At 43.5% G+C, this 13647-nt stretch overlaps 1 protein-coding gene across 2 annotated transcripts in view; it reads left to right on the top strand.

The window, feature by feature from the left end:
• Positions 1-3260: 3260 nt before the first annotated feature.
• The window catches only part of HEXB (hexosaminidase subunit beta), a 31257-nt gene continuing 20870 nt past the window's right edge, over positions 3261-13647 (top strand). For both annotated transcript variants that reach the window (XM_066602900.1, XM_066602899.1), the window contains exons 1-7: positions 3261-3572; positions 6056-6201; positions 8637-8702; positions 8958-9004; positions 9959-10069; positions 11606-11707; positions 13380-13512. In XM_066602900.1, the coding sequence (XP_066458997.1) occupies positions 3304-3572; positions 6056-6201; positions 8637-8702; positions 8958-9004; positions 9959-10069; positions 11606-11707; positions 13380-13512 (874 nt within the window). In that variant the 5' untranslated portion in view covers positions 3261-3303. The remainder of the gene's footprint in view (positions 3573-6055; positions 6202-8636; positions 8703-8957; positions 9005-9958; positions 10070-11605; positions 11708-13379; positions 13513-13647) is intronic.

Raw genomic sequence — 13647 nt, 5'->3', positions numbered from 1 at the left:
TATCCCAGAAAATGTGGTCTTCTACGACTTGAATATTGATGAGCTAGTCCTTAAATAGGTCTGACTCCAAGCGTCCACACCGGTCAGTTGTTTAAAGGAGCTACATCACTCAAATGAGCGCTTCGTCCACTTCATGTTATACCAGGCCTGGCACTATTTGCTGCAGCTGTGCCTCATATTGCAGCGGTAACCCATTTACATGAATGGTATTAAGCTTGCAGAAGGGCCATGAAACGGATGAACGTTACGTCACAGACTAAGGAAGAGGCCGCAGCCCCATCAAACAGCTGATCAGCAGGGTGCTGGGAGATTGTGTGTTCTCCCATTGTTTACAATCGCAAGTGTGAATGAACCCATTCAAAAGAATCTTCCAATTACTAACCTTGCACTACACAGGTTTATGGGATTTTTAACTGCCTAACAATCACCCCCTTCCCCTTATGAAGTAAATGTTCGTCCACAAGGTGATACCAATACTCCTTTTATTTTGTGATGCAGCAAATTGTTAAAGAGCGCTTATTCTCACCACATTTACAATGTACTGCAGTATATTGTATGTTTGTTTGCAAACCTCCTATTAAGCCCCGACACAGGCAGGGCTTAATGGGCAAAGGTCCATGGCAGTAATCAGCACCCTAGTTGACCATAGCTAACAAACCAAAACCCATCCTGTTGCACGGGGGCAGTTCAGGTGACAGAGGGAGCCCTTTTCCTCTGCCAGACCATTTAGATGCAATTGTGAGCTCCAGTTCTAGATGTTAAGCCTTTAGATACCGCTTCCGGTACGATCTCAGATAGTAGCTGGGCATTAGCTGTTAACAGCCTAAATCCACCACATATGGCATCCATACAATGGCATCTGACTCTCCATATATGTATGGTGCTTGATGGTAAGGGTTAAAGGTTATCAACACTTTTCGGTAAGAAAGTACACTTTTATTTTAGCCATTTTTTTCCAAGAGTTTTAATAAAACCCTACTGCAGTTTTGGCTTCTGCAGCTTCTATATATCACTGTATATAGCAAGCTGCAGAATGCTGTTCACTAGTAAATCCAGGAGTGGGCTTGTCAGATGGCTCAGTCTCGATCCTGTCTCTCTTCTCTTAAGTGATCTTCTAAGCTGATTTATGATTAAATCCAAGTTTACGGGTTTTATGATTCTAAATTCTTGAGTGGTGTATAGCCTCCTATGATCACCTTTATAAGCTAAGCCTCACTGTAATAGAGCTCATGCATTTTCCTTTAATCCTTGTCACTTTAATTCTCTGACCATCACTTGAAGAGGATGTGTTTAGTATCTAGAATATTTTGAGATATCTAGATTATAACATGCATGGCTGCTGATAATGCAGCGATATTGGAGGGGTGGGGGGACTGGATAACGGCAGAGACTGCCTACCATTTTGACAGAGGTCCCCTTTGCTTACAACTATCTTGGCTGCTGTTGCTTCTCTGCTTGTGTTATGGCCTTGACGTCTTTGAATTGTCCATTTTTTTTAAATTTATTTTTAAGAATGTAAGATTTCTAAAGAATACCCGATTTATTCAGGTCCTCAGCAGCCACAACCAGGGCAAAGCGTGAAACTTGTGGTGGATTCTTGTAGTCAGCTGACTTTTCTATGCTACTTGCAAAAAATTATTGCTCTTTGCCTTTTCCTCTATCAAAGACTCCATATCGGGTGTCTGACTGAAAAACTAGAAGGTTTATTGGATCTTCTATGACTTAATGATGTGTAGTCTCGCTCTCTTTGCAGGTGTAAGATACAGATACTTAGAAGTCTTTACATTTTCCCAGTTGAAACCAGAGACCGTTGTTGAAGTTTGGACTGGAAAATATGTCCTGGCATTGGCGGCTATTATGGCTGCCGGGTTTCCGGCCATTCTGGCTGCTCCCTGTTACCTAAGCCGCATTTCCTTTGGTCAGGACTGGATGCAATACTACAATGTAGAGCTAGTGTTGCTGGTGTGTTCTGGTGCCTCTTTACCCCAACCAATCGATTTGTACATAGCAGCATTCTACTGGAGCAGCACACTGTTTGTTCTGAATCTTTTTTAGTTCAAAATTTGAGTGTTTCTTTACGGTTTCAGAACATGTGAAGAATTGTAAGTTTTTGGAACTTTTTGTAATGTGACAGTTGTGGGTTTTTGGAAAGTCTGTGTAGCCCCAGGAGATTTAGAACTGAGAGCATTAAAAGGGATTGTCCCAGATGCTTAGCCCCTATCCGAAAGACTAGGCGATAAGTATCTAATCAGTGAAACTGGCGCCTGGAACCACCACCGATCATGAGAATGGAGGTCCTGGGAGCTCAGTTCCTGCTCCTGACTCTTCCATCCTTTCCCCCTGCAGACAAGGACACCGTATATCGGCTCGGCGTGAAAACCGAGCCGATATACAATCGTCTAAATAAGCCCTAAGGACCAGACACTCTTTAGAGATTTTACCCATGTGGTAGTTTTACTGCCTTATTTATTTTTCGTCTTTTATCTACCAAAATTATTTTTGCCATGTTTTTTTTTCTCTTCCCAGGGCTATTTTTGAAATTCTTTTCCACTGACATTTTCCAGTTTTTTTTTATTTTGTAATTGGGGGTAAAAAGCTAAAAGAGCTTTTTTTTAGCATTTATAGCTTTTCTTTTTTTAATTAGCATATTTACGCTAAAAAAGTATAGGAACGGGTTCCTCATTTTGTTTCGGACGTTTTGATATATAATATGTATGGTTTTGGATTACAGGGCGCATATAGTGACTGTTTGGGTTGGCGTTGACTTGGGTTTTTGTTTCTTTCTATTGTATATATTGTCTTACTCTGTTTTTTGTTTTGTTTTTAAAACTTCCATAGTAAAAAGAATAATTGCATATATATATATATATGTCCCCCATGATGTCCGATAAGACTTCTGGGGGAAATTCTCATGATTGTTTTTTTTTTTTCTACTGTAGCTGGGGCATCCATAGGAGCCCCACTTACTGGGAAAAACATCTCCTGTAGTGACAATAGTCACTGGCAGAGCCGATGAAGCCTGAGGACTAGTTTACATTGGTTCAATAACTGGGGCCAGTACTTGCCCTCACATTTCCGTTAGTCCAGTAACTGGGGCGAGTGGACTGGGCCCAGTGCCTCCATGCTGTTACTTGCCTGCCTACTCGTCCATCTGCGGTAACACCGCTGTGTATGGAGGATGAGGAGATAGCTCCGCCCCATCCGCACAGCGCGGCCTATTAGAAAGATGAGGCGTGGTCCGGCGATATCATGTGACCGCCATGTCCCGTGACCTGCCAGATCCCGAGTGCTGGGTGCCGGGCGATGATGGCATTGTTTCTGCGCTCTATTCTCTGCCTCCTCCTCTCCGCTCGGTGTTTCGGCTCGCCGTTCTTCGTGCCGGTAGAAGACAAAGAAGCCCTGGTCCAGGAGACAGAGGGCGAGTCCCCGTACGGCTCCCTGTGGCCGTTACCGCAGACCGTGCAGATATCAACCCAAGTCCTTTACATTCCCCCGGCGCAGTTCAGCATAGTGCACGGTGCAGGCTCCACCGCGGGGCCGCGGTGTGTGGTGCTGCAGGACGCCTTCCGGAGGTGAGTGCTGGGAAGTATCCATCCACATTGTATGGTCTGCAGACTACAACTCCCAGCATGCTCTGGTAGCTCCTACTGAGGCAGCTATCATGTTGTATAGTGGCCTAAGGACGGTGCTGCAGGAATTGGGGCATGCTGGGAGTTGTAGTCCCTCAGTAGTTGGAAAGTTCCAGGTTAGTACAATAGTGTGTGACAGCATTGTACAGAACGCCTTCTGCACTGGAACCATAAAATTAACAGTTTTTGAGTTAAACTAACAAAATTTAAACTTCAATCAATATTTTATTAGTAAAAAAGTAACTTGTATGAAAGCACATTTTTATTAAATTTACCTAAACGATCACCAAACTAAATAAACGTATTCCTTGCAGTCATTGCAGACTGGAGCAGTGTGTTCGCCACACGTGGCCTTGCTGCAGGACAGCTTGGTCATCCTGTGCCTCTTTACCTGCGTTCTGGCTGTGCTGGAGAAGTACTTGCTGCAACACTTTCAAGTTTCAAAAACGTTTGTGCTGCTCGCTGTCACATGGATTATTATTATTTTTTTCTTTTTAAGATCTGCAACTTGTTTATAGGAGGAAGGGGGTGAGGGAGAGGAACAGCGACCGAATTACAACCTGTGCAGTTTTGCAGGTTGCGACCTGATTGGGTTATTAGTCGCTATCTTTATGGAGTGTGACCGCAGTTGCTCTGTGTAGTCTCCACAATCCGGTTGGCTGCACAACTTTAACTGCAGCCCCTGTAAAAGTTATTCTTTAACTCAGGTGTTCTTATAGATATACTTGCTGCTTAAGATTCTTCCAAGAAAACTGAAGGTTGCCGACTCTGGGTTCTCCACCCTCGCTTTGACAGATGACGAGTAAGGCCCCCTGCATATTGCAAAGCCGGAATCCCGCAGCGGCATCCGGCTCTGCCAGCAGCGGCATCCGCATGTACCTAGTTAGTTTAATTTTCTCCTGTACTGCAGATGGTCTGCACGGCGACCCGTTGGACATGCGCGGTACAGATTTTTATTTATTTTTTAAAAGTACTGCTTTTACCACGTCATCCCCAACCTTTCCGCAGTGTCATTAAGGAAGGGCCGCGGATCAGACGGCTTCCATTGACTTAAATGGAAGCTGTCCGCGCGGAATGTGTGAAAAAATGGAGCATGCTGCAATTTTCTTTTTCTCTGCTTTCGAAAAACGCAATTGGAGAATGGTTTTGTTTTTTTTTTTTGGTTTTTCTTTGTTTTTTTTTTTCTCTTCACTGGGCTCATACAAGCGTTTTACGGTCCCCCACAGAGCAGTTGATTACCAGTCCTGAGAATAGTAAATGTCTAGAATACCCCCTTAAATGTAGCTACAAATGGTGTGATACATGTCATCAGTATGTACATTTCTACTACCGGTTCTATAAGCCTGGATGCTATGGGGGAACTAAACTAGCTGGGAGTCTGCTGTATGACGAGCCTCCGTTTCCTGATCACGGGTGACATTGTAGCCGGGACTACTGCTTTTTGCTTTCAGTGGCAGATCTGAGGAAGTTGACTTATCAGAGCTTCCACTTACACAAACCTCATGTGGAAAGAAGTGTGAGCTGCGTATTTCCCGGTCGCATACAGTAATACGGCCCCATTATAGCGTCTGTATTGCAGCTGCAACACCTGACCCCTTGCGGGTCTACGCAGTTCAGCTTGGATCCCCTAGGCTCTTGTGGGCCCTATAATCTGGCATGAGGCCTGTGTACCAAGGTGCATCGTTTCCTTGTATGCCAACCTGCAGAGCAGGTCTAAACTCTTGTTTCTCCTTCTACATCTGCCGCGCCCTTGGGAGGGGTGACAAAGTTCAGGTCTCGTAATTCATGTGATGAAACACTGAATCCATTAAGTGTCAAGCAATAGGGAAGCACGGGCCTGTCTCCACTTGTTACAATGTATTCATATTGTACTAATAATCAAATACATCCTACAGGATTAGGAAAAAACACGGCTGCTTTCCTTCTTCCAAACAGCACCACTTCTGTCCGCAGGTTGTGTCTGGTACTGCAGCTCAGCTCTATGGACAGGTGTGGTGCTTTTTCTGGAAGAAATCAGTTATGTTGTGTTCTTTTTAAGAACCGGATGTTTGTCCTGATACAAGAATAAAAAAATTGAATTTCAGAAGTGTGTACAGCTTAACGGTGCCTGTCCACGGGTGTGATTTCGCCGGCGGTTTACTGAATTGCTATGAAAAGCGCCGGCCCAGTGTCCACGAGCGGAGAATCATAGCGATTCTCCGCTCGCGGCGGGCAAATCGCAGCATGCTGCGAATTGCCCCGATTCTCCGCGGTCAGTCTATCTATCAGATTAGGCTGACCAGCAGAGATTCGTGTGCGGCTCCTGCTCTTCCCCCTGATACGTAAAACCAGACGTTTCAAAGAGGATATGTTTAGATTTTTTTCATGACTGTATAATTATATATCTTTTTTTTTTTTTTTTTTAAAGTGTGTTTTATTTCTTACAGATATTATGAATATATGTTTGGATACTCTACAAGCCCAAAAAATGACATAAGCCCATCGTCGGATAGGTTGCTTCAGCTTCAGGTTGTTGTTACCTCAGAAGACAATGAGTGTTCCATGTATCCGCACATAAGATCAGACGAGTCATGTAAGTATTTATAATGTATGCAGTTGGTGGTAGGGGGCCGAAAAATACTGACTTGTTGTTGGAAAAGATGTCACCATTGTATAGTTGTATCTATGGCTCCTATGCAGACCTGTGTGTATCCCTCTGGCACCATGTCTACTGACTGTTTTTTCCATTCTTGTATAATTTTTGCTTCTCATTCTCTTCCCCCCCCCCCCCCCCCCCAATTTGCTTTCTTGCCCCATCACGCTTGCAGTGGTCCAAGAAGCTGAGAACTGGTTGTTTGCATGTTTCTCACACTGTAGGGGGGGGCTTTACATGGGTCAGCTATCTGCCAAAAAATTGCTCAAACAAGTGATTTTTCAGGCTAGTTTCACACGGGCGCTCACAATTTTGCTGCAAGAAAAGATAGAGCATGCTTCGATGATTGATTGATTGATTGATTGATACCATTGTAAGGCCTCCTGCACACGGTCAGACCCCGCAGCAGAGTTCGACCAGGTGCCCGGCCAACCACCCCCCCCCCCCTCTCCCCCTCCCCCCAGCTTACCTCTCCGGCGGCTTCTGCACACGCACCGGCTGGCACTCAATCTGCACACACAGTAGTCGCCGGCGCTGGTAGGTGACACGTATCCCATGATACTTCCGCAGTACTCACTGCAGAAGTGCTGTGGGACGGATGGCTTCCATTGACTTCAATGGAAGCCGGCCGTGTGTAACCTGCACACAATTTGTTTCGCAATCTCTTTCCGCTCGTGGAGATGAAATGGCTATTTCACAGAGGCAGAAAGTCCAAAATGAATGTATAGAATGCCCTTCACAGTAAGGACTACCGCCCTGACCTAACATCAAGGCCGGAGGCTCTGTTCCTTTCTTTAATCGCCCTAGCAGCCTTCAAAACGCAATATAAGTTTATCAACTCGGGCGCCACTCAGGTTATCAATTAGATACAACTCTCATTCCTCAAAACGACAATTACCATACTTCTAATACTCCTGATGATCCGCCCTAACCAGTGGGGAAACGCGTCGAGTAATATATATATCAGAGCTAACAAACATTTTTGATTAATTTATGTATCAGAGACAATAAACCTCCTTTGAGCATATAAGCTCCATTGGTCCACTGGGGGATACAGAGTATACTGTCATTAAAACACTCGCTTTCCAACAAAGAGTAATAAATTTCAGTAATATTTGACACCTCTGGAGTACAAAAGATCTCCCCTGTTCGAGAGTAGATATAGAGTGAACTATCACCAACACTCCTAATAACAAGATGATATCCTCTGAATGACTCCACCTATTTTGGCTTGAACGGAATGAAACAAGACTATATCTAATTTGTGACTAGACTACACTGCTGTACACCAATAGAGGTCTCGGACAATTATTCCACCCTGTGTGTCAGTTGGGGGAAGTAGACTCCCTTTTGGTCAGACACTTGTTGGTAGTACACTAAGTATAGGTTTTCTGTCCTGTTTGTGGGGTAGTTGTTTCCGAGCAACTGCAACTTTTGCAGTACTGGACTTTGTTAATTGTTAGTGCCCTAGTGTATTAGTTTTTAACAAAGGTTTAATAAAACATTTGGATTTTATATTTAGTCCTTACTGTGAAAGGTGGAGATGAAATGGCATTTTGCCATTGACTATTACGGGCTGTATTTGCTGCGGAGGCCAGAGGCGGAGGCGTGCCACAGACTCTGCAATGTAAATACGCCCGCATGCAGGAGGCCTAAATCCTTTGGTTTCATAATCTGCTCCTTTTTTTTTTTTTTTTTTGGGCAGCAGGCGAAAATCGTGTGAAACCACCCTCAGTGATAACAGAACCCGAAAGGGTATTGGGAGAGAAATCGCTCAGTGGTTGCCAGTCGCTTTGTTTCGGCTCACTGAGACAAAAAGAGTGACTCTCTCTCTCTGTGTAAACGGACAGTCATTCATCTTTGACCAACTGCCTGTTCACAGTGAATGAAGGCGACATCTGGAAGTGATCTCCACTGCATTCCGCTCCATTCCCTGAATGACTGCCACTTGTGTGTGAAAGCCCAGCAGGGATAAATCATGGGACAACTGTCAAACGCTTATGTCCCAACAGTCTTCCTGTGTATAGTAGCCTATGTCTGACTTGGGCTGAGTTCACATTTGTGTGAGAGGCTCCATTTACAGAGAGCAGTAGTCCTCCTGCTGAAACAGAACCCCAACTGTCACCCATTGTAAGTCACAGGGGTCATCTGGTGCGGTGAAAAAGCAGATGTGAACAGTCAGTCATCTAATTTCCTGGCTGTAATACTGAGGGGTACACTAGTAAGTACAGTGTGCCCTTCATGGGAAAGGCAGCACAAGTAAGTGTGTCTTGTAGACCACTCCCTGCTTCCTTATGTGTCACTGGGTGGAGGGAGTGAAGTGTTTGGTGGCATCTAGTACAATGACATGTTATGGGCTTTCATTATTCTTTTAGACAAACTTACGATTGATGAGAATGGAGCTGTGTTACAGGCCAGTCAAGTGTGGGGTGCCCTACGAGGTAAGTCTTTTCACCGAGTAGTGATGGCTACTTATATGTTCAACCCCTTGAATATTATGGTAAGGAACGCAATAGTATTGGATATTATGAAAACAAAGGTTTGGTACGGTGTTAGCCAGTAGAGCAAAAGGTAATTGTTGCCAGCAAGAGAAGCCATGTAATCTTGTAGCTATGACATCCATGTCTGTGCCATGTATGTTATATCTACAAGATCAATCACAATAGTATTGGAATAATGGATATTGTATGTTTCAGGTCTGGAGACGTTCAGCCAGCTAGTCTATGAGGACAGTACTGGGGCGGTAAGTAACAGGCTGATATATTGATCTTTCTCAGGTAACTATTATTGCCGCTAGGGTCAAACAGAATTGGGCTTCTTCCCCCTAAGGCCATATTTACACGTCCAATAGCAACTCACTACCAAGATTGTCGGGTGAAACATCCCATCCATGTGATGTGCGGGACACTGCATACTTGCATGTACTACTCGTGTGAAACTTGCACGAAAGTCGGGCAGGCTGCGATATGCTTCAAAAATGGTAAAAAAAAAAAAAAAAAAACTGAGATAAATCACCCATGTGAATGGACCTATTGCAAGCAATGGGTTCTAGTTCTCACAACACCCAAAACTCGCATGAGAATATCGTCCGTGTTCATATGGCCTTAAAGGGAAAGTGATTCTATAGTAATACATGTGACTGACTCTTGAGTCTTGGAACCTTATTTCTGCATCATGCAGTGAAGGTGGAGAAACCTGCAACACTATGTTTCTGTCTAAATGTAATCTAATCTGCTTACGGGCTCGTTCTCGCCTACGTTTGCCTTTTTTGTTTGACTTTAGTCTGACCTATTTTTGGAGAAGAAAAACGCAATTCAAATAAGCTTCCGTCTTCTTTCCCCATTTTCATGAACTGAATGCTTTCCATTTTATTCAATTTTGTTCTTTAAATGGAACAAATCGCACTGCAGCCTGTGATTATTGTTCTATTAGAAAAAAGTCAGAACGGCGTTGAATAGAAGCCATGAATATGTAAGGGTTGTTTTATCTTGTTTTTAAACCCCACTGAGTTTTTCTTTAAAAATCAATTTTTCTGTTCTAAAAATTGGAACAGCCAAACAGAATATGAGCACAGGGGTATAGAAGCCCGAAACTGGTAATAAGTCTGTGTTGCAGGTGTGCCTTGCTTTAGACATGGCACAAAGCTGACATGATTTGTGTGTTTTCGTCACTTTCCTGTATTTTCTCCTTTATCTAGTTCCTTGTAAATTTCACCAGAATTGCCGATGCTCCAAGATTTGCACACAGAGGTGTCTTGCTTGACTCGTCCAGGCATTACCTGCCTTTAAAAACTATTCTTTTGAACTTGGTGAGTTGTGTGTTTTTTTGTTTTTTTTTTTGTTGGTTTTTTTTTTTGAGGGGGTTCGGGGAGGGGAGGTTTGTCCAGTATATCCAGGAATTGTCTGTTGCCATATATGTATACTTTCATGAGAACTTAAAATTGCCATCTAGAATGAAGGTGGCAATCTGCTAACTCTTAAACGTGATCAAGTTAATAGACTTTTATGGGACTTAACTATTTGATGTACCCTTCTGAATTGTCAACTACCATAGTATCAGATCGGTGGGGGTCCAACTGCAGGGACTCCCACTGATGAGCTGTTTGAAGGGACTGGGGTCCTCAGGTGAGTGTTGCGGCCTCTTCCTTGACCTGTGATGTCCCATTTCGAGCAAGTGGATTTGAGCTGCAATACCAGACACTGCTGTAAAATGTACAATGCTGTGCCTGGCATACAATGAAGAGGTCAGTCCTCACCCAAGTTCCCCAACCCCTTCAAGCAGCTGATCAATTGGTTCTAGGAGTTGGACCACACTGATCTGGTATTGGTCATCAATATCTTGTCTCTCATACAGTAGTGTTAGGAAAAAAAGTCAGTCTAACATTAACCTGATAAATCGCTGTTTTTGGTAGTTCTATTTCTTCATGGCAAGTAATTTACTTGTAAGTCTAATACAGTAATAGGAAAAAAAAACAGACCCAACAATTAAAACATGCAATGCCTCTCATTCTGAGTAAATGAAAGGGGAGTTTTCAGGAGAGCAGTGAGGAATTGAATTGGTGAAGTAATTAATTCTGTGGAATGACAGGGGTTAGATGTTGTTCTGATGGATGTACTTTGATTAAAAAGTTGGAGAGGGGGAAAAACTATAGAGAAGTGCAGCCAATTATAGGTTGTTCAGCTAAAATGATCTCAAATGCCTTAAGTGGCAACCCAAACCTGAAGGACATGGAACGTAGTGGGGAGCTACTGTTCAAATGGGTCGAAGACTAGCCAATGATCACCTCTAGAAGGATCAAAGAAGATCTGAACATACCAGTGATTACTGGTACAATCAGAAAATAATTAAGTGAAGCCAAGTTACCAGCAAGAACTCCCCACAAAGTCCCTTTGTGCCAAAAATTAAAATAAATGCCTTAAATAGGTTAAAATTGTCAAAGGACATATTGACTGGCCTAAAGAGAAATGGTGCAACATTTTGTGGGCTTATGAAGGCAAAACTCTTGGTTTTGGATTTAGTGGTTGCAGACAGTAGCCCTAGACTTTCACCCCCCCCCCCCCTTCTTCCCCCAAGCACTGAACTGAAGCCACAGTACACTGAGGACAATAAACCATCGATTGTCATATTGCATCTCCCAGTTGTCCATGAAGGCCGATTAGGGGGGAAATAAGGATCTGGCATGTTGCATTACAAAATAAAATGTCTGATCCATTTGCCTTTGCTGGCGATAATCCCGTGGATTACACCCCCCCCCCCCCCCCCACAGTAAAATGTGCACACATACGTTATGCCCTTTACGCAAATGTGCTTATGCCCGCTAATAAGAGTCTCTCTTGTGTTCCAGGATGCAATGGCTTTCAACAAGATGAATGTTTTTCACTGGCATATTGTAGATGATCAATCCTTTCCCTACCAGAGTGTGCTATTTCCAGAATTGAGTAACAAGGTGGGTGAACGTACAAGTCTGGTGGCCATATTGGTTGGTAACGCCATACCTGAGTCTACCGTAAAAGTCCAGTATAAAATGCAGTACTATAGTAGGTTGTAACCTCTGATCTGTCTGAGCAATAATCAAAAACTAGTATTTATTTACATTGTGGGCCTCCTTTAGCCCTAATGACATTGGATACTTTCCTTGGCATGCTTTATACGAACGTCTGATAACCTTCAGATGTTTCCCTCCATTCATCCTGTAAAGATCTGGCAAGTTCTCAAAGAAAATGGATGCTGTTCATATTTCATTCCAAAGATGTTCAATAGACCTGTTGGGACTCTGTGCAGTTCAGTAATGGAACATCCATATCTTCAAACTAGTGTAAAACCACGTTGGCCAATGAGCGTTGTCTTCTTGGCAGTATGGCTGTCCATTCCCAGATTATTGCCACATTGTTGGCAGCAGATTGCCTAGAATATCAAGGTACACCTCCGTGTTCACTATAAACAATCTACCAAGACCATAACAGGATCTCCGGCCCTACTTAACTGTTGGCACAACACACTCGGGCAAAAGACGTTCCCCAGGATCCTCCACACCCAGGTACGTCCATCTGATTTGAAGATGGAGTATTGTGATTCATCACTTCATAGAATGTTCTTCCATTGGTCGACTTTTGTCCAATGACGACTCTTTGCACTATTGTGGATAGACTGCCAAATCCTCTTTGAGAGAACTCGTCTGATACACCTCAGCTGGCATTTCCCTCTATTTATCCTACAAATATCTGACGTTGGCAGAAAATATACTACAGAGAGTATTTAATGTCGTTGGGGCCAAAGGAGGGCCCACTAATAACATATGGAAATAAATGCTACTTTTGATTCTTGCTCAGGTCCAATTACTTGTGGTAGGATAGTGTATCTGGGAGGACTTTGGGCACAGATGTGCAATAATCCAGAAAATCAAATCTTTATTGACAGTTGGTCTACATCAGAATCGTACAACAAGAACAGATTGATGTGATTGCTGACCCTGTAATACTGAAATTGACAACTGTTCAATGTGTGTCAGGGGGTATTTTCATTTCAGTTTCCACCCCCCCCCCCCCCCCAGCCACAGTATGGATAGGCCATCAAGACTGGGATGTTAGCACAGATGTACACATCCTGTCTTCTAGTTAGTGCAAACTTGCACCAGGCAGTTCAAAGGTGTCAGATTTATAGTAGTGGCTCACACTGGATGATGAATTTGGTCTGATGGAGATGTGCCGCCGACAGCAATAGAACAGTATTGGAAGAGGGGATGGGGGTCAACAACTGTTCGGCCCTCACATTCTGAACCTGCCTTTGGAAAATTGACTCATTGATCTGTTCTTGTTACGTGGCTCTGATAGAACTATGTTACAAGATCTTTTAAGGATTCATGTTAATCTTCAATTATTGCCTTACACGCTACATTGCCAGCATAACGTAATGTTACATTCTTCGGGGCTTACCTGGATGTACTTAGATTTTTACAATTATTACAAGAGTCTGCAGCAATGCGCCTGTTACCGTCATACAATTGCTAGCGCTTTTTTGAGGATTCGCCTAATGTTGATATACAACAAGGTCATTTTCTGAGAGCTTTCTGCATGTCTTTGTTGTGTTGAGTTCAATTTCCAGTTGTTGCTGCTTTTCAGGGGGCTTACCAGCCTTTTACACATGTGTACACTCCCATCGACGTCCGTCTAGTGATTGAATATGCCAGATCCAGAGGTATTAGAATTGTACCTGAGTTTGACACTCCAGGACATACTACTTCATGGGGTAACGGTAAGTCTGTCTTACTCGCCCTCAAACTATACTATATTGCTTTCCTGAAAGCCAGTTATATGTCGAACGTGTAATCGCTCACTGCAAATGTTCTCCGTAATCCGCAGCCCCTAGTTATAGGCCGCCTGCAGACAG

The sequence above is a fragment of the Eleutherodactylus coqui genome, chromosome 5 (assembly GCF_035609145.1).
Source record: "Eleutherodactylus coqui strain aEleCoq1 chromosome 5, aEleCoq1.hap1, whole genome shotgun sequence".
NCBI lineage: Eukaryota > Metazoa > Chordata > Amphibia > Anura > Eleutherodactylidae > Eleutherodactylus > Eleutherodactylus coqui.
The sequence above is the reverse complement of the archived record's forward strand: the minus strand, read 5'-3'. Positions and strand labels throughout refer to the sequence as shown.